Here is a 21,362-nt window from a genome sequence, read left to right as displayed (position 1 = left end):
GTATGGGAACTACATCTAAGTTTCTTTGTATCCAGCAATGCAGCCAATTCATAGCCAAGCGCACAGGAGAAGCTCAATAAACTTCTGTTGATCCATAGTTAGAGCTCCGTGAAAAAGCAATTCAGACATGAGTTTGTGTTAGTCAGGCACCGTCAGGCATCAAAACAGATAATTTCATCCATACCTGGCAAGGGTCCTTTGTCACCAGTCTTGCCATGTGGGCACAGTCTTCAAAGAATGCTTAAAGCTCACCTGTCATTTTTGTCCAAGGACTGGACGATGCTCAATCCTGACTTCCTTCCTGCTGTGGACTTGTAAGTGGTTTTGGTGCTTCAAATATTCTAATTTGAACTATTACTCCCAGCTAATTCCACTCTCCATTCACACCGAGTTTTATTCTCTCACCCCTTTGGCTCCTGCTAATATATATATTTAAAATATATATTAAAAATATGTCTTCCTGCTGCTTCAGGCAGCTGTCTCCATGCATTTATCTCTCTCTCTCTGTGTGTGTGTGTGTGTGTGTGCATCTGGCAGAGTTCTTTGCTCACAGTAAGAACTCCCAACACTTACTAGAGCTCATGATTCCATTTTGCAGATGAGCAAATGAAGACTGAATGATTCCAGACCTTAGCAAGGACCTAACTGCTAATGAGTGTTGAAGCTGGCACCAGAAGCCAGGCTGTTATGCTATGAAGTCCACTGGAATCTACTGCTTCTCCATAAGCAGTTGGTGGGCGAGATGGTTGAACCAAAGGTAGGAATAGCAAGATCTATCAACAGTGCATTGTTAATTGGGCATGGTGTCACAGGCCTATCATCCTAGCATGAGGAGGTTAAGGTAGGAGAATCCCGAGTCTGAGGCCAGCCTGTGTTACCTAGTGTGTTCCAGACTAGCCTGGGAATGTAGAGGACCTGTCTCAAAAAGCAAACAAGCAAACAAAAAAAATCATTGCTTTACCAAGAGGTAAAGGACACAATGAAGGAGCCAGTCTCCTAATTCATGTCCTATGACCAGCGGGATTTACATGGCTTGAGCCCAGGACGATTTTTCTTTTTATTTATTTATTTACTTATTTTAGTTTTTAAAAATTTTATTTATTTGCAATGAGAGAGAGAGAATGGGCACACCAGGGCCTCTAGCCACTGCAAACAAACTTGAGAAGCATGTGCCCCCTTGTGCATCTGGTTTATGTGGGTCCTGGGGAATCGGTCCTAGGTCCTTTGGCTTTGCAGTCAAACGCCTTAACCACTAAGCCATTTCCCCAGTCCCCAGGGTGAATTTTCATTTGTCATATTCATTAGGTTCCTCCCTCCCCCCAAAAGGCCTGCATTTCCCTTAAAGCAGCGTTTTTCAGTGTTTTCTAAAGACATCTTGGTTGTCATGGCTAGGGCAGGATCAGGGTAGAGTTTGACAAAGACAGGACAGCCCTGTAATAGATCACCAAGCCCAAACTGCCAACCGCACAAAAGGAATAAAGCTCTACTTTTGAAAGAAGACAAGCCTGACTACATAGGTGATTCTGATGGGGGTCCTTTCTGACTATGCAGGCAAAAGGCACAGGTAATTAATTATTCTCTTTCCATCTCTTCTGTTTGTTCCTCTGTGGTGAGATAAAGCCCACTGTAGTGAGTCTCCAAAGGCTCTGCCTGTCAAGTGGACCTTTGACAATGTCATAAACCCAGATGGAGACTCCAATTTGATGACCAGCTCACCCACAAGTCCACCCTGCCCCTCATAGCAACAGACACACTAACACTAAATCCTGGTAAAATGAGAAAGTGAGGATAAATGATTAGAAGCAGGCTGGCTACCAGCCAACATGCAGCCTTCCTTTTGCAAATGAAGCTTCCCCTTGTTCTAACTGGTCAGGGTAAGGCATTTTGCTCTCTAAATCGATGGTGTCTCAGAAATCCTAACTACATCTCCTGTTATTTGTTTTTGTTTGTTTGTTTTCTTTAGACACAGGCTCCGACAGGGCTGGACTTTGCTTCTCTGTATGACTTTTCTGTGTTGTTGAATTTCACTGCTCTAGCTGTAGAACAATATTAAAATAGGATCCCAGCTCGAGTTTACTGTGTTTGAAAAACCATACTGCATTTGCAGGAATCTGTTACACATTTGGAAGGCGAGTCATTAGTCACTTTGCAATGAGCATCCCTGAGTTTCTGAGGGTTATTTCAAGGAAGATATTTTACATTAGGTGATCCAAACTACAAACAGAAAATAGCAAACCATAAATGTCCTGGAATGTTACCATTCTTACGGGCTGCTTTATGTGCCAGGGACAGAGGTAATGACGCTGTTTAATGAAGGAATTTTATGACTGGGGGAAGACAGACAGAGCCTCATGCATTAACCATCTGTCCCGCAGTCTCCTTTTGGAAGTCTCTCAAAGGCACCTGGACCCACTTCCCTCTTGAGTCCCAGCTATAAGGATCATCCGAGCAAAGCCACTGAAACATACAAGACTATCTTTTTTCAAGAAGTTCAGACATGAGAGGAGTGTTCTAAGAACCAAAGCCACTGTGAATTTTGTTCGCTTTCACCTGGCTCTCATGGAAAGCCACCGTCACCAGCACATGTCCTAGTATCAAAAAGGCAACTTGTCAGGTCTAGATATAAATATGTCATTATTAGATAGTTCATGAAGCATCTTTAAAAAAAAAAAAAAGAGGGGCTGGAGAGATGGCTTAGACATTTGCCTACAAAGTCAAAGGACCTAGGTTTGAATCCCCAGGACCTACGTAAGCATGATGTGCAAGGCGACACATGCATCTGGAGTTCCTTTGCAGTGGCTTGAGGCCATGGTGCACCCATATTCTCTATCTCTCTCTCTAGAAAAAAAGAGGGCTGGTGAGATGGCTTAGTGGTGAAGGTGCTTGCCTGCAAAGCCTAAGGACTCTGGTTTGAGTCCCCAGTACTCATATAAGCCAGATGCACAAGATGGCACATGCGTCTGGAGTTCATTTGCAGTGGCTAGAGTCCCTGGTGTGCCCATCTCTCTCTCTCTCTCTCAAATAAATAAATAAAAATACATACTTTTTGTTTGTTTGTTTGTTTTCTGAGGTAGGGTTTCACTCTGGCTCAGGCTGACCTGGAGTTGACTATGTAGTCTCAGGGTGGCCTTGAACTCATGGCGATCCTCCTACCTCTGCCTGCTGAGTGCTGGGATTAAAGGCTTGTGCCACCATGCCTTGCTTAATTATTATTTTTTTTTGTAAAAAGATGTCAATGTCATAAGATGTCATAAGTCTCGTCACTAAATAAAGAATTGAGATTAAATTACTTATTTAGTCTTTAGCTCCTCATTTTTTATGACAACAGAGCTGTGATTAAAATGCTTCTTTACACAAAAGTCACTTTTGGGTGTCTCCTCAGCATATGTGTGGAAGAAGGATTTTCCCTCTGGACTCTGTGTCCCACAGTCACGTGTGCTTCTAACACAGACGTACAGGAATTCTGCAGGTAGGGCAGCAGAACCGCACGCGGCTCATCTCCCCGGCCTTTTGTAGCTTCACATCTTAAATGGAGAATTTCACTTTGAGAGTCTCACAGAAAAAACACTCTCATTTATTTGCTTTTTAATATGATGAAATTACATCAGAAATTGTTTGGCACTTTGAATCTTGTACTCATGAAGTTAGACTTCAAGGGGTTGAATACTCTTTAAAAATACTTACTGAGATTAAATATTTCTAAAATAACATCATAGGATAAGTGAGACAATGGTCTATAATTTTGTACTTTGGTAATTGTTTCTGGTATTTGTGTTTAAAATTTTTTCCCCCTAGTATTCAGATGCACTTTGTAAAAATAAATAGATCAAGTATGCTCTCTTCTTCCTTTCTCTATTTCTGCATAATTTTGCTAATATACTAGTTAGGGCAGTTATATTTTAAATGGCATGTATATATTTAGCAGTATAATTATGCAAATTTTACCATGTTTATGAGTAAATGCCCTTTGGGAGCAGTTACTTAGCATCTAGTCTTGAAACAGTTTTTAAAGGATTCTGGTTGAAATAACTCAGAATTCACTCCACGTGCTATGACGAGACCATTCACTTCTGCGCTGTGGGCAGGCGGGGCTTGTGCTCAGCCAAGGCGGACCTCCACCCCGCACAGACGTAACAATTATCAAGTCTTTCCTTTTTCTTCTCTCTCTCCCTCCTTCTGGTACTAGGGATGGAACCCAGGCCTTGCCCATAATAAGCCAGTTTTCTCCCGCTGAGCTAAATCCACAGAACTTGGTTATTCGAAATAGGATCTCATTATATAGTCCAACTCACAACAGTCCTGTCTCAGACTCGTAAGTGCTGGGGTTACTGTGTGTGCACAGTATTTACTGGATCTCAACATTTTATAATACTGGCTTTGTGATCTTAGGAAAAAATACTTAACCCTCTGAGCCTCAGTTTCTGCATCTACAACATGGGGATAAAGCAAGTCCAACCCTTCACGGGTGTCCTGACATCCCAGACCCCAGTAAATGACGGCTGCCACCAATGGCTACACGACACACAAGACCGCACGTCTTGCTTGTTCCCCATTCTTACGTGTGCACTGACAGCGGGGAAACGGAGGAGGTTCTGCCCATTCATGGAGGGCTCTCAACGTGGGTGGAAGTGTGCCTTTAAGGTTCTGTGGTGTGTGTGTGGGGGTGTGTGTGTTGCATATCTGTAAGACTATGTGGTGTATGTATATGTACATGTGTCTCTATTGCTGTTTTGTGGTGCATGGGGTGTGTCTGTCTCTGAGTACATATGAGTCTCTGTGTTTAAGTATAGGAGTATGCGTATGTGTGTGTATGTATGTTTTGTGGGATGTGTGTGTGTGTGAGGCCACAATAATCTAGAGAGCGCACAGACAAACAGACATTCTAATTCTGTCCTCTGGAGTTCAATTCATTAATAGGTGAGGCGTCACCTAGGCAAGATGTGTGACATAAAACTCTTCCTTTGCTATTTCACATTTTGGGGAAGAGAAAGATGTGAAGCTGTAAAGTACCTTCACAGTCACCTGTCAGGAGGTGACAGTGATAATGACACTATTTTAGGTGAGCACTAGTCCATTTAGTCATTTTTTCTAACATTTCCTAGTCTATACAGTAATTCATATTTTCTTTCTTTCTTTCCTTCCTTCCATCTTTTCTTCTTTTTTGTCGAGGTAGGGTCTCACTGTAGCCCAGGCTGACCTGGCATTCACTATGTAGTCTCAGAGTGGCCTTGACTGCATGGCAATCTTCCTACCTCTGACTCCCGAGTACTGGAATTAAGGTGTGTGCCACCGTGCCTGCCTAATTCAGATTTTCTAGAAAGGTTTTCTTGCATGTAAAATACTTTGTGATGTAACCTAGGCCCAAGTCACATGTTCTCTTTTGTTTGAGGATCCTAGCTACAAATGATTGGATTTCTGTGTGAGTAGGAAGAAAACTCAGTAGCAAAGGCCAGTCAGCTAGAAAGAAGACATAAAGGGAATAGAAAGAGAGGGAGGGGGTACTTAATAGGATGGTATTATATATATGTAAGTAGAAGAATAGATTAATGGGGGTGAAAAGGCCCAAAGTGAGGTCAGGGGAAGAGTCTGGGTAAAGGAAAGGTGGAGGGAGGGCTAAACAAAATCTAAGTCACATGCAGACCTACTTTTTTGGACAATGGAACACTCAGAAGCCAGAGATTGTTACTAGAAAATTTTAGAGCAAGGGATGGGATACCTTCCAGTGAGCTATTGGTCAGGGAGGTCCCTGATACCCCCCAAAACATTACAGGCCATTGCCGAGGCCCCTGGTTTTCCACCAGCAATGGATGGTAAGACCCTATTGCTGAAGACTCCACATACTTGGGCTGCAAGGCCACTGAGAAATCCTGCTGGAACTGAGCTGAAAATCTCCATGTAGACCAGCTGACAGAAAGCTGGAAAAAGCTATGCTGCATGCATTTCCATGGGAGAGAGAGAGAAATCACCAGCGGAGATACCCCACAGTGGATACTACAAGCCTTAAATTTGGCTAGCTAGGCCAAATGAGCCAATGGGTGCAATAGTGGCATGTCTGTTATGGCAGAAACCAACTGCTTTCTAATTGGATTGGAGGCCCTCTCCCTGGGAGGGAATACATCGCTGATACTAAAAACCTATAACAGGGGTAGTCATGAGCCCTAGGGTTGTAACAGCTGCTGCTCTCTGCCTCAAAGTATATACTATGCTCACCAAACTGCCCAGTAAGCATTTCTCTTAATGTTCACACCCATATATTAATGCTACTCTTACTTTTGGTTACAAAAGCTTTTCTTTTCATATGGTAATGACCTTGGGATGACTCAGAAGTCACCAAGGTGCTGAAAAGAAGTGACAGAGGAGTGCTCAGCACTGCAATATCTCTCTATCACACCTTCCAAGGTTCAGGATCCATTGCAAAAGAGGTGGAAAAAAGAATGTAAGAGCCAAAGGAAGGGTAGAACTCCTTACAACTTGCTCCTCCACACACAAAATGGCCTGGATATCCATGACCTCACAGTGCCTGACACTACCTACACAAGACCATCATAATAGAAGGAAAATATGATGACATCAAAATAAAAGAGATAATGATTGAGAGGGGGAAGGGATATGATGGACAATAGAGTTTCAAAGGGGAAAGTGGAGAAGGGAGGGAATTATCATGGGATATTGTCTACAAATATGGAAATTGTCAATAATTTTTTTTAAGAAAAGAAATAAATCAGAGCTGGAGAAATGGCTTAGTGGTTAAGACACTTGCCTGTGGAGCCTAGGGACCCAGGTTTGATTCCCCAGTACCCACATAGAGCCAGATGCATATGGTGGCACTTGTATCTGGGGTTTGTTTGCAGTGGCTGGAGGCCCTGGTATACCCGTTCTCTCTTATCTGACTCTTTCTCTCTCTGTGAAGTAAAAAAGCAAAAATAATTTTTTTAAAAAAAAGTAGGAATTCATATAATTTTTCTAGATTGGTTAAATAATGCTACTGATGTTGGCATATTATTTTTAAAAAGTGAGTGGGATCGTATCAGGATACTGGCCGCATCTAGATAGGTCAAGATTCTGGTCAGAGAGCACACAGGCATCACTCCACAGAGCTGTAAAGACCCCAGGGTTTTGCTGGTGTTGTTGGATTGGTTGCTTGGTTGTATTGTCAAGACACAGTTTCCCTATGAATCCCAGACTAGCCTGGAAGTCAATATGTAGCCCAGAATAACCTTGAACTTACAGCAATCCTCCTGCCTCAGCCTCTTGAGTACTGGGATTACACATGTGCTCTACCACACCTGCTTGAAAGAGGACTCATTGATACTCCACAGGCTGGGACCATGTGACATGTACATAGGTGACACCAAACAAGGCCCTGAGGAGGAGGAGGATGCCACTGTTGACCCAAATGTAACCAGGAGAGGGGCTGAGGAGGTCAATGACTATGGTGAATCAGTGGTCCCTTGCTTGCCTCACAGGGGTCTGGGCCATAGTGGTGGGATGGTAGGGGGATGGACTACAGTTCTCTACATTATGTCCAGGAGTTGGATTCTTAAGGTTGCTGTGCTAGACTTCTGTGCTTCTAATTTCAATCCTTCCAGTGACTCACCATTTCCCAAGATGCACCTCACAGCATACTTCAGGAGATTCATGTCACTCTTTTGCAGTGTAGTCAGCGTCCGCTCTGTGCCCAGGACACCTGGCAGATTCCTCTCTCGCTGTGACACTGGTGTGTTTCTTCTGGGCCACTGTGAGTGCCTCTCTCACACCCTGAGCTGTCACGGCTATGAGACGAGTCCCTACTTTGATTCTTTGAATGCCACTTCTCACAGACTTTGGAAAGGAGGCAGTGAATACTATTTCCAGTTCTTTATTTTCTTTAGTTCTATATCCTCAAGCCAGTCCCTACTGCTGTTTTTCTACCCATGTAAGTCAAAATTTGTTACTGAATGAATGACCCAAAAGGTTCATGCTCATTCTCGTTCCATTCTCCCAAAATCTCTGTGCTGTGAGACTCCTGACTCAACAAGTAAGGAAGGACAGCCTTGCATGACAGGATTTTGCTACTGGGGGGAGGGCATTCTAAATGTGAAAATATTAAGGAAAGAAGACAGTCCACGCCCCATTCTCAAGGGTACATCTCTTGCAAGTATAAAAAGTGATAATATCATTTTCAGTGAGGAGTAGTTATAAGCCCCTGAATATCTGATTTCTTGTTTTTCACCCTTTTTGAATTCCTATATGATACCAGGGAAAATGCTTAGCTTCTTTTGGCCTCAATTTCTTTGACTAGATTTTTATGATTATAATTATATTTTCATTTCCTCCAACCACTTCATGTTAGAGAAATTTGCTCTATCAAAATACTATAACTATTATATTGTTATAATTATTGAAGGTTTCCAAGATAGAGGATGAAGGTTCAAGAGTGGTAAATTAAATACCTTTCTATCTTTCTATCTATTGTCTGTTGGTCTGTCTATCTATCTATCTCTATCTCTCTATCTACTGTCTGTCTGGATAACCAGTATGATAGTTAATATTATTAACTTGACAGGATTTAGAATCACCATGGAAAGAAATCTGAGAATGTTTGTGAGGGGTTTTTCTAGCTTAGGTTGATTGAGGTGAGAAGATCTGCCCTACCCATGAGCAGCACCGTCCCGAGGGCGGGGGTCCTGGGCTGAAGAGAAGGACAGGGCTAGCTGGGCAGCAGTACCATCACGCTCTGCTTTGTTACCATGGAATGAATGTACCAGCTCCTGCTGCAACACATTTTCTCTGCCACGATGGATGGCAACCTATTGTAAGCTGGAATAAACTTTCCTTTCTTAAATTGCTTCTGGTGAGGCATTTGGTCACACAACGAGGAACTGAGTGATACACCCGGAGTGCATCTTATTCACTAGCAAACCTTTGCTGATTCAAGCACTGCTCTCTGTTGAGTACTGACCCTAAACCATTCGTGTCCATGGAAATTTGAATTTTGTCATCTTAGAAGACAGACAATGACACACTCTTTCCACTTCCCCAAACCAGAGGAGACAAGAGAGCTGCATTTCTAAAAACTCGAACTGTTGTTGCAAACAGCTACACTCCTCACTCCTTATATTGCCTATGGCAGGTCAGTCATTTCCATCTCTTGATCTATTTGTCTGAATGGTTTCTTCTCCCATGAGGCTCAGAGTTATGTTAATGGTAACCACAGCCCAGAGGCCCATATGACTGGTGTCCCTTACGAGCGAGCAAGTGATGCCTGCCTTCTTTCATGTGGCCACTGGTGGCCCTCACTAACCCTACTGCAGAGAAGGGCAACTGCAGAGAAGGGCAGCCTTCCCGCTCCCCTCCCGTTTGGATCCCCGCAGAGCAGCTTTCAGTAACGCACAGACACAGACCAGCCGAGGCCAGCTCCTGCCTTACCTGGTTTCTCTGTCTTTGGGAATTGTAGCCGTGCTGTAAGCAAAAACTTGCTTCTCAACTAGAGGAGGCCCAAGGTCTACGATGCCGGGTATTCCTGGTGCATTCCGTGGCTTTTCGATATACACCAACGTGCCCGGCTCCTTTTTAAAGGACTGGCGGCTTGGTGAGGAGCGGTCGGGCTGCAGGGTGTGAGAGGGCCCCAGAGCGCTATGATGTGGGTGCATGTCTAGCATCCTCAGGTCGCCCACTCGGTGAGGAGAGGCGGGGGGTGTTTTGGAGCCCAGTGTAGGCAAGTGGCTATCTGGGTATTTCCTTGATTTTTGTCTGTACAATGACTGCTCCATGTGCATCTCTGCTTGCAAGGATGGGCTACAGTAAGCACTGGCTGACCGAATGGCTGTGCGGTGATACGCGATGATGTGATCAGGGACGTCTAAGGGGTGCCCACCGTGGGACGAGGCAATGCTCATCCGCCCCTCGGGATAGAGGTAAGGGTCGGCATAGAAACCCTCATTTCTGTACATTGTCAGGCTTTTGCTCATGTCCTCATCCGGCTTGACATCTCGTCTTTCCAAAATAGCACTAGGGCTTGGAGAGATGGACCTGGAGACCGGCAGGCTGGACAGTCTGTCTCTGGGGATGGTAGCGTTGCCAGGAATAACCATGGGGCGGGTGCCCCCATAAGGAATTCTGGACGGGGAAGGCGGCAGGGAATGTGGCACAGGAGTGGAGGGTGGCGAGTTTGGAATTGCATGGGGTGGATGAGCTGTGGATCCAGGTCGGGAGGCACCAGGGCCATCTCCTCTTGCATATACAATTTCTCTCTGCATCTGAAAACAAGGCAAGCAATTAGTCTACTCAGAGATTCAGTTCCGGAGAAGTCTCAGTGTGACAGTGTGACTTCCTTGAAGGGGGACTCTAACTCCTTTCCCGCTCCTGAGAGATGCCCACACCTACTCAGTGGAGCCTGGGCATATGCTCCCTTCCAAGGCAAAAGGGATTTTACAGATGTTACCAAGAACGGATGCTGAAATGACAGGCCCTAATCCAGGTGGGCTCGCTGCAATCACAAGGGCTTATCTATGTAGAAGACGAGGGTCCAGGCCAGCGGGAGCTGTGATGGTGGAGGCAGCCTCAGAGGCAAAGCCCATGAGGTGCTCTGCTGCTGACCTTGGTGAAGGAGCCCAGAGCAGAGCAGGGTAGCTGCACAAGGTAAGACAATGAATGCTCCTCGGCGCCCAGAGAAACAGCGCCCCCGCTGGCGGGGTGGGGTAACAAGCTGCCCACGACACACTCCTGTTGGGATTCCAACCTCAATATCAGAATCAATGTGCTGTGCCACCAATTTTGCTCTTGCTCGTATCTAATACTGGAGTTCAAACCCAGGGCCTCATTCCCAGGGAAACATTCTACCATTGATCTACGCCCCACCTCTAAGAGCTGAGTCTGCAGTCACCTGTGATAGGGTGAGCACGGTGGAGAGAAAGAATCCCAAAGGGCATCATGTGGAGATGGAGCTGGGGAAGCAGCTGCAGCCTAGGCATCTGGGTTGTGCCTTTCCCGCACGGCTGAGGTGAAGCAAACATTCCTGTGGCTCTACCACACCACTCACGTCACAGAGACACCAGCCGAAGAATCAAGCTAATGGGGAATTTTGCAACTGTACGGAATGTATAGCATGGGGCAGGATAAAAAGTATGCGTGAGTTCAGGATATGTTTATCTGATACATTTGTGCTTTGGCCAAAGCTAGGCAGGGAAAAGCCCACTGAGATGCCCCATTGGCTAGAAGGAAAGGGGCAGACAGGTCAAGTCCTGCTTACTTGTCCTGTCAAGGAGCCCATGCTTGCTCTCCTGACCTGCAGGAGATGTGACACCCAGGAAGAGTGTGCATGGTTGGAAGGTAATTGAACATTAATGAGAGATGAGGCCAGAACACACAAGAACCAAGAAGCTCACCTGGGAGGCTCATAGCGTGACCGAGGAAATTAGAAACAAGAGAAGGGTTGAATATGAAACAAGTCCGGTGCTTTGAATAGAAAGAGTTGCTTCCTTACCCCTGGAGTCCATTTGTTTAGTTAACCACATTTTACCAAGTACTCGCTCTAGCCCAGGCTGACCTGGAATTCACAGAAATCCTCCAACCTCTGCCTCCCGAGTACTGGGCATGCGTCACCAGGCCTGTTTTTTTTTTTTTTTTTTTGGTGTGTGCGTGTTGGGTTCTTTTGTTTTGTTTTGTTTTTCCGAGGCAGGAACTCTTTCTAGCCCCGGCTAGTACTTTTGATAAGAGACAGAAATTGGCTAGGCAGTCAGGGTAATAGAATCCCAAAGTGAACAGTTTCCCCCCCCCATTGATTACAAGCAGAAATTGTGGGCTGGAGAGATTCTGGCTGAGCAGTTAAGGTGCTTGCCTACAAAGCCTAAAGTCCCAGTTTGATTCCCAGTACTCATGTGAAACTAGATGCACAAAGTGCGCCTGTGCCTGGAGTTCTTTTGCAGTGGTTAGAGGCCCTGACATGCCCATTCTGTCTCTCCATTTCTCTGTCAAATAAGTATTAAATTTAATAGCAGAAAAATGTCATTAAGTTTGCAAGGAGCACTTGGATTTTTTACATATCTTTCTTCCCTGGACAGCTAATCTCTAGGAAAGATTTCCAGATTAAGTTTATACTTTCTAGATGATCCTTAGCTAAGATTTCTGGCAATATTGTTCCATTTTACAGAGACCTGGTCTTTCTCCCTCAAAGGCCATGAAATCTGGTCTTTGTCACGTAGAGACCTGTGAACCTGGTGCTCCTTAGGTGGAAACCTGTGCCACTTCCCATAAAAACCCTAAGCAGAGTCACCCGATGAGTTCTCTGCTTCCCTGCAGAGTCCCTGCTGTCCACACAGAAGTCTTTCCCTTCTATCAAATTCTAATCAACTTCTAAAGTCTATACTTCACCCTCCTGTGGTCTGTGACTTTCATTTGTTGAATTCATAAGACAAGAACCCAAAAAGGCCACTAATTGAGCAGAAGCTCTGTGTGACCATGAGTACCCCACCTTAGCACCTGAGTCACGTAAGAGCCGGGATAAGGCTCTGTACCTCTCAGGGGCACCCCAAAAGTCCCGTTATCACTTTCTAAGAGCAACACATTCTAGGCTGCAGCTCTGAACAAACTCCCAAGATCCTAGGTGAGAATACAAGGCAAGAACCAGAAGGTGGTCCACAGCTCCCTATCTTGTCGCAGGAAGAATTCTTGACAGGACACATTGTAGTGGATTTCATAAAGAAAGTAACCAAATCAAAGTACAAAGAAGGCATAAATAACAATGAAATGGAGGCCTGAGGGTCATTGAACTGCCCTTTTTGCTCTCTAAGGGGGTGAGTGATTCGAGATACCTTAGAGAAAGTAAGTTTCCAACTGAAAATCACAATTCATTTCCACCACCCTCACTCCCCTTCAACACATCCATGGAGCCCCCGCCCAGCATGGGCGAGTCTTCTCTTCCATCTCCACGCTGCCCTTAGCTCTCTCCCACACCCTTACTCTCCTGCACCAGACCTAGGCTCTGGGTCTGCCTGCAAGTTTCCTGGTGCTTCACCCATGTGATCCCCTCTGCTTGGCCGACACCCTTGTGACTCAAGTGTGCAATGCTGTAGACCAGGAGGTCCTGTCCCAAGGTTGCTGTGGGATAATATAGCTTGAGTTTTATTCTGACAAGATTAGAGGAACCCCAGGGAAAGAGGTGATTCTGCAGGAAATCAGCACAGGTCCTCTACAAATGCCTCTCCCACTCTGTCCTCCACAACTCAGGGCTCAATAAAAAGAAAGGTGTGGTCAGCGTAAACAGCACATGGCTTCATGGCCCATAAAGGCTGAGAGAATGGCATATGCCAGCACTGAGTGCATGACCAAGCTTCCCATGCAGCCACACCACACGATGTCAAGATGAAGCCTTCCTATTGACATAAGCACACAACTGTATGGTTATAAGGCATCACATTTTGCCCAAGACCAGCTAAGAAGTGGTAGGCACTATTGCCACTATATCAATTCCAAAGATAAATAGGATCCAGAATGTCTAGAACCCACTTGGGATAAACAACAGATTTAATTAGGCTCATCTCTGTTCTCTTTTCTCTCTTCTCTAACTCCAGATAATAGATTGAGCTTGGAAACCCTGACCTAATTAACCACAGTTGAAACCTTCATCTTTCAGTTAAGGAAGTAAAAAGAGATAACAAGATTCTAAGGAGCAGTGAACTGCTAAGAAGAATAAGTAATATTGAGAGGAAAATGTAAATTAATGTCAATTAGTTAAAACTTAGACATGTATCTTTTACATAGAAGCAGTGTCTAATAGATATTTTTAAAATTATATTTTATGTTGTGGAAAGAAATAGGAGTTACATTTTGTAAATAACCTTTTAAAATGAAATACTAGAAAAAACTCATTAGACTTGCTAGTGACATGTGTAGATGTGATTAGAAAGAAACAGCAACTAATTAAGAATAATTATTTTTAAAAAATATTTTACTTTTAATAATCTTTTTATAGAGAGCGAAAGAAAGAGAGAGAGACTTGGTGCTTCAGGGCCTCAGCCGCTGAAATCAAACTGCAGGCGCTTTCGCCACCTAGTGGTCATGTGTGAAAATGCACTTGCCTCACCTTTGTGTGTCTGGCTTATGTGGGATCTGCAGAGAGAATGACTATGGGTCCTTAGGCTTCACAGATAAGCGACTTAACTGCTAAATCATCTACCCAGCCCCCTATTTATTTATTTATTTGACAGAGAGAAAGAGGCAGAAAGAGAGAATGGGCATGCTAGGGCCTCTAGCTGCTGCAAATGAACTCCAGACACATGTACCATCTTCTGCATCTGGCTTACATGGATCCTGGGGAATCAATCCTGAGTTCTTTGGCTTTGCAGGCAAGTGCCTTAACCGCTAAGCCATCCCTCCAGCCCAAGAATAATTCTTATAATTTGTGCTGTACATTCGTGAGTGGACATTAAAATATTGAAGAGCCGGTATCCATTATGGTACCACCGAGTCAGAAGTGAGGATAGACGCTAGTCAACAGCATCAGGATCATGCCTGATGGTCAGGCTGGGGATCAGCCCCACCTGCTCCAGGTCAAAATATTCTTGTCATCATCCTATGTGGTTGCTGAGTGAATGAATCACTGACTTATCCATAGTGGAGCTGATAAGAACATTCAATTATGACAGAGCAGGTGACCTGAGGTTGAATGTCTCCATCAATACCAGTGGCTTAGAAGTCAGAAACTCTGTCAGAATATGTACACTGGTTTGCCAAGCTATAGCTAATTTGCTAAGACAGAGATTTAAACGGAACTCTGATCATTTCATCCTTAGCTCTAGACAGAGCCCCAAGAAGAGAGTGACATGATAATCCCATTAAGCCATGGGAATACATGGTTTTTAAACCTATGGCTAGAAAAATGCTGTTATGGTGAGGGAACTTGGGTTCATACACTAAACAACATCAATCAGCCAAAAGCACATTTGCTGTTAAGATGCAATAGCAAGACTGGGAGTGAGTGGAAAGTGATGCTCAAGCCTGCAGTGGAACCTCCCAAGGAGACCTCCTCTTGAACCACAACCCCATGGGGAATATCTGCAACCCCACTGAGGAGTGTCCCCAATGGAATGGGGGACAGGGATGAGGGAAAAGAGGGTATTAATACATGATGTATCCATATGCAATATGTTGTTGTTCATAATAATAATAATAATAATGACAACAAAAACCAAAAAGTGTACTTTACTGACCCCACAACATACTATCTGACTGTAGCAAGAGGATTCCAAACTTTGAAACAACCCTTGCCTTTCAAGCCACCCATCATAAGATTGTAACTTCTTTTTTTTTAAATTTTATTTATTTATTTATTTATTTATTTGAGAGTGACAGACACAGAGAGAAAGACAGATGGAGAGAGAGAGAATGGGCGCGCCAGGGCTTCCAGCCTCTGCAAACGAACTCCAGACGCGTGCACCCCCTTGTGCATCTGGCTAACGTGGGACCTGGGGAACCAAGCCTCAAACCGGGGTCCTTAGGCTTCACAGGCAAGCACTTAACCACTAAGCCATTTCTCCAGCCCAAGATTGTAACTTCTTTTTTTTTTTAAATTTTTATTTATTTATTTATTTGAGAGCAACAGACACAGAGAGAAAGACAGATAGAGGGAGAGAGAGAGAGAATGGGCACGCCAGGGCTTCCAGCCTCTGCAAATGAACTCCAGACGCGTGCGCCCCCTTGTGCATCTGGCTAACGTGGGACCTGGGGAACCGAGCCTCGAACCGGGGTCCTTAGGCTTCACAGGCAAGCGCTTAACCACTAAGCCATCTCTCCAGCCCAAGATTGTAACTTCTTATATCAAACACCTATACAGTTTCATTTTGTTTTGTTTTTCAACTGTCTCACTAATGAGTAGTTAGAATGAAATATGATTTTTTCCCTCTATTGGTACTCAAAGGCATATCCAGGAGAACATTAGATTAACAATATATGATAACAATAAATAACTCACAGGCTGGAGAGATGGCTTAGCGGTTAAGCGCTTGCCTGTAAAGCCTAAGGACCCTGGTTCAAGGCTCGATTCCCCAGGGCCCAAGAAAGCCAGATGCACAAGGGGGCACATGCATCTGGAGTTCATTTGCAGTGGTTGGAGGCCCTGGCATGCCCATTCTGTCTTTCTCTGTCTGTTGCTCTCAAATAAATAAAGTAAAATAAAACAAAAAGTAAATGTCTTAAAAATAAATAACTCACATGCAGAACTGCAGCTCACCTTCACACATCTCTGATACCACTAAGTTCTTTCACCCATAACCATTCCTTAGTAAGCTCAAAGCAGCTGCATCTATCATTGACGCCCTCTTCCCAGAAAGCTTATATAATATATGTAAGCTTTAATGAATCTTATTTTGCAATAAGAAAAAGAGGACCTATATACCAAAGTCCTTCAGTACATTATCGGAGTTCAACTTGGGTGTTTATTTGCCCCTCCTAAGCTCAAGCACAGAAACTTTCAAGCTCTCAGCAGTGCATGAACTCATTCTCTCACTCATCTGTTTTGTAGGGCATCATCTTTCCCTCTATCTGCTGTTGCCCAGATCCTCATTGTGCTGGTTGTTTGAGTCCTCTGCTTTTTGTGACTAGGAAAGTCTCTTACATACAGACCCATCACCACCACCCTGGGAGGTAGACCACTGCCCCTGCTCATAGCAGCCAGCTCAAGACACTGTTTGCCCTACACTTCTGAAAGACAAGAAAATATTGAGGGTAGTTTTCAATTAAGTTTGAACTACATACAGTTGTAAGCCCAGTCAAATATCATTCAGTCAAATTGGAAGTAAAATAAGAAGGAACACCTTACAGTTGTTGCTGCAAATATTTTTTTGCATGAAAAATGTTTATTTAATATTGTTTGGTAGAAACTTTCACATAATCATGTCTCTTGTGGAACATTTAAAACACAGAGATATATTCTTTGTGGAAAGGGAATATTATGTACAGCTTATTGTATTTCAAGCCCCACCCTTCCAAATCTGGATTCAGTAAATGTGTCCCTCCATCAGACCACACAATGAAGTAATCGGAGAAAACAGAAAGGCATTCTTATAAGACATTTCATGCTCAAAGAATTAAAGCCACTTACTTTTTCCTGAGGAAACCACCTGCATAACCGACGCTGTGGGGAAGCCCATTGGCTCAGCCCCGGGTTATGCCATCCCTTTGTCTGCTGGGCTTCCTCAGTCCTCACTTGGACAACTGAGACACTTTTCTCTTCAGAATCAAAATCACCACGGAGGACACAGAGATCCTAAGGTACTTCCCAGTTCGAGGGTCACAACCAGTGAAGAGCATTTTGTTTTATCCGGCCTTCAGAACGAAGCTGTTACAGGCACGGATCAAAAGCAGCCCTCCCCATGATAAGCCAACGTCTCCTCCCTTTGGAAATTAGTCACTGAGTAACCTCAGCCCACATCCAACCACAGGCTACCACGTGGGTGACTCAGTCCTCCAACAATTGCTTACAGGGAAAACGCACGGCAGGGAAGGAGCTGGACTCGGAGTGGTCTAGGTAAATGGGTTAACAACAAAGGAAATGGTACCAAGTAGATTTTACTTAAGCAAACTTGATCACTAACACAAGTGACCAGTCCAGCCACCAGGAAAGAAGGTATCAGAAAACCCAAGGACTAACTCTCATTGGAGTTTTCTGTTAAGGGTGCTGCCACGAAAACCGAGCCAGGCACCCCAAATCCATTCTATGGCCATACCTCTGAAGTCTGGGATTGGCAGGTGAAGGTAACCTGTCTCTTCTCCTGGCTTATGATAGCTGAGGGAAAACAAGGGTGTGATGACCGAGGCTGTCTATTAATTAACCAGCCATGTCTAACCAGGCTTAGCCCAGGGCCAACGACGGCTGTCGCTGTGAAAACCCGGATGAACTGGGAGTGAGGGCAAGCCGCAGCGAGTCAAAGGAGATTCAGCAAGCAGAACGGTGGCCCACAGCCCCACCCCAAGCAAGAAGGAAAAGGAGGTGATGGGTCCCCCACAGACCTGCCCAGCACAGCCTTGTTCTTCCGGAGAGATGGGTACAAGAAGCTACATGTCCTCAGTGAGAACTAGCGGCAAAGGACAGGCATTAACACATAATGAACGAAAGGGGAGGGAGGCGGGAAGCCTTCTCTTTTGCTCACAGGTACACTCTCTTAATCACCTGCCTGCTTTCTGAGCCCTCAGGGGCTCAGTGGAACCAAACACCGTCCAACTGGGAATCCAGCGAAAAAGAGCCCCAGATACTGGGCTGGCCTCATGCCACACCCACTACCATGCTCCGGGCAGCCTGTGCATTTTTGAAAACAATTTTCAGGCTGTTAGAGATTGTTCTTACTGACCAAAAGAATTCCATGACGTCTCTGAAGTTCAAATCCAGTGAGCACAGCAGGCTTTCTGAAAAACTGTTTATTGCTATCAAATCTCTCATGGTTATTAAAGGCAGGGGAACTGCTGTACATGACACGGCCGCCCTCCTAAGACGTCTCATTAGAAACAACATTTGGATGAAGTGGCTGTAATAGATGCCACGTACGAGGCCGGAGCAGAGGAGAAGGAATGTGCAAACTTTGTTTTGATTTTTTAATCTAATCAGCACGGGTTTGGTATTTCTCATCAGGCTGTGGGAAGCACACACCACGAGCTCCCAGGCATCTGGCACACATTTGGCAGGTTTTGTTTCTTTGGTCACGGCTTTCCAGGAAGTAGAACATACAAGGTGGCCCTCCACCCCCAGTCTAATAAGCCATGGCTTCACCCCTACTCTATCGCAGGAGTCCTTGTTTAGTAGCCCGTGGTGTGCTGGCAAGCATTGCTCTTGGATTTATTTATCTGCTACCTTTAGGGACAGGTTTGCTTGTTCCAGGGATGGTACGGGAAGTAACAGGGGCCAGGCCATATCTCCCAGGGGCAGAAGTGAGCTTCCCGTGTTGTTTGGTGAGTGAATTCTGCCTCGGTCACGTGATTTCACGTCTGCAGTGTCAGAGGGAGGGGTTCTATTGACACTGCCATGTTCCTTGGGGATGCCCGGTGAGAGAAGGTCTAGCTCACCTCTGCCAGTTTTTCCTTCCAGCCATCTTCAGAGCAATTTCCTGTTACTTTCACGAGGCTGCAGGGCACTGTTTGCCACAGTCCACACATGGCTTCATTGTGATAAGGGCAATAATTCACTGTGAGGAGTTTGAAAACCAGGCCAATCCCGTGGTAAATCAAGATGAGCTAAATGCTCTCGAGTAAGCAGGAAGCTGATCCCAGAGAGATGAGGAGTTCAATATCACAAGGCCCTGAAGTAATGGCTAATGAGCCAGACAGGCTAATTTCCTAAGCAATATCCTTGTGTGGTATCCAGGATGCACCAACTTCACCTGAATGTGTTGTACTATCCATAGAAGAGCTGATCTTCTCAGCACAAGTTCGTTTCAGTCCAGCTGTAGCCACCCACTGACACGCCCTCACTCTGGTTTGATCACTCACCAGAGGCTCCCCACCTCATCTACCTTGGGATGCAGCATTAGTCAAATCGCTCTTCCCAGCAGTGCACAAGGCATCCACTAGTTATGTTCCCCCTTTGTGGTAGTTTGAATAGATAGACCCCAATATATTCAGTGTTTTATTAGTTTGTAGTTTGCATCTGCAGCCACTTGGCTGGAGGCAGTGTCACTGGGTGGATCTTAGATTCCAGCCCTAAGGCATCCACTGGTCATGTTCCCTCTACCTTTCATTGATTAAGGCTTTGAGTGAACTGGAAGCAATTTATTTCTCTTGAGTTAGTGTTGAGAAAAGCCAAGCCAGCAAATATCCAGCATTACCTCAATAGGAAATAATTTTTTGTGCTAATGTAAGGCCAAGATTATTGTGAAATTTATTCCTAGTTCCCCTTCTCATTCATTTCTTTTAAAAAAAAAATCATGTACTGATTTGTGAGGAGAGAGAGAGAAAGGATGATGTGCCAGGGTCTCCTGCTACTGCAAATCAACTCCAGACACATGCAGAACTTTGTTGACATTAGTGGTTACTAGGGCATTGAACTAGGGCTGACAGGTGTTGCAAGCAGGTGTCTTTAATTGCTGAACCATCTCCATAGCTCTTATTCATGTCTTTGCTGACTTAAAAAAAAAAAAAAACTACAAGAGATTAAAAAAATCCAAAGTGTACCTATAGACACAAAAATGATACTGTAATGGGAAGTGATTATGTTGGAAACTTTCAAACTCTTCTCGTTTACACTGTTAAAATTGCAAAGATGGTTATTTGTAAGGTCTCATTAACTTATTAATGTTTCATTTGATCATAAGTAGAACGTCTCCCAGACATGAGACAGACTGTTGCCAAAATTATTGAATTCTCAATAAAGAAATGGTCCCGTCAGCGGATAGCTATATTTGACGTGAGTGTTATTCCCAGAAATACTCTGACACAAGGAACTCTGGCTGAGCTCTCCAATGCCAGGCTCCACGGGCCAGTCCTGTGTCCCACAGTGGTTAAGGACCTGAGGCTAGAACAGAAGAAAGAAGTAGTAATAGATAAATTTACAATCAGTAACAGCACAGAGCTGCAGGACAGATAAAAGAAAAACTTCCTAGGGGCCCTTGATCGCACACTGGGCTCCTCCTGCATTATCTAGGCCAAGAACAACCTCCTTTTGTATCTAAAGTAGTTAGTCTATAAAAATCATATCTTCTTTTGGCCACTTGCAACAGAGAGAACAAACAATTCCTTTCCAGTACTCATCTCCACCCAGAAAATGGGCAGACATGGTTCTTTAGCCATCTCCCCATTCCTTGGACATAGTTGTTTTGTGTTTGACTTCCTGTTAGAATCTTCCAGGTTTGTTGCTAGCATTTTATCCATGTCCCCAAGCTCAACACCTTAGATTATTTCTATTTATGACAGTTCCTGAAGCACATATTTAACTTATGAACATATATCCTGAAATGCATAATTTGCTTTATTTACTTATAACATTTATATAAAGTACATGTTTAAAATCATCACCTTTTTATTTTAATATTTTTATTCATTTGTGTGTGACAGAGATAGCCTGAGTGAGGGACAGAAAGAGATAGAGAGCGAGAGAGAGCACTAAGAGCCTCTTGTGGCTGCAAATGAACTCCTGATGCATGCATCACTTTATGTAGGTACTGGAAAACTCAACTTAGACCAGCAGGCTTTGCAAGCAAGTGCCTTTAACTGCTGAGCCATCTCCCCAGGCCCATCCACAAATATTTTAAATGTACCTCCCCTGCTGTAAATGCACACTGATAATCAAGTGGTAGTTTGTACTACACAAAATACTTTCAATAGTGATTTTATTTCATGAGCTCCATAACTCAGTGAGATACACGGGTCCAGTTTTACAGAGTGACAGAGTCAACGTGGAA

General features: G+C 44.4%; 1 protein-coding gene across 13 annotated transcripts in view; it reads right to left on the bottom strand.

Moving 5' to 3' along the window:
* Kiaa1217 (KIAA1217 ortholog) overlaps nt 1-21,362 on the bottom strand; it is an 815,686-nt gene that overhangs the window by 54,133 nt on the left and 740,191 nt on the right. For 11 of the 13 annotated variants that reach the window (XM_045151349.1, XM_004659754.2, XM_045151347.1 and 8 more), the window contains one exon: nt 9,409-10,238. In XM_045151349.1, the coding sequence (XP_045007284.1) occupies nt 9,409-10,238 (830 nt within the window). Of the gene's footprint in view, nt 1-9,408; nt 10,239-17,077; nt 17,296-17,985; nt 18,098-21,362 lie in introns of those variants that run through there. The other 2 variants (XM_045151354.1, XM_045151352.1) reach the window with 2 other exon arrangements.

The sequence above is a fragment of the Jaculus jaculus genome, chromosome 5, assembly GCF_020740685.1.
Source record: "Jaculus jaculus isolate mJacJac1 chromosome 5, mJacJac1.mat.Y.cur, whole genome shotgun sequence".
Classification (NCBI taxonomy): domain Eukaryota; kingdom Metazoa; phylum Chordata; class Mammalia; order Rodentia; family Dipodidae; genus Jaculus; species Jaculus jaculus.
The sequence above is the reverse complement of the archived record's forward strand: the minus strand, read 5'-3'. Positions and strand labels throughout refer to the sequence as shown.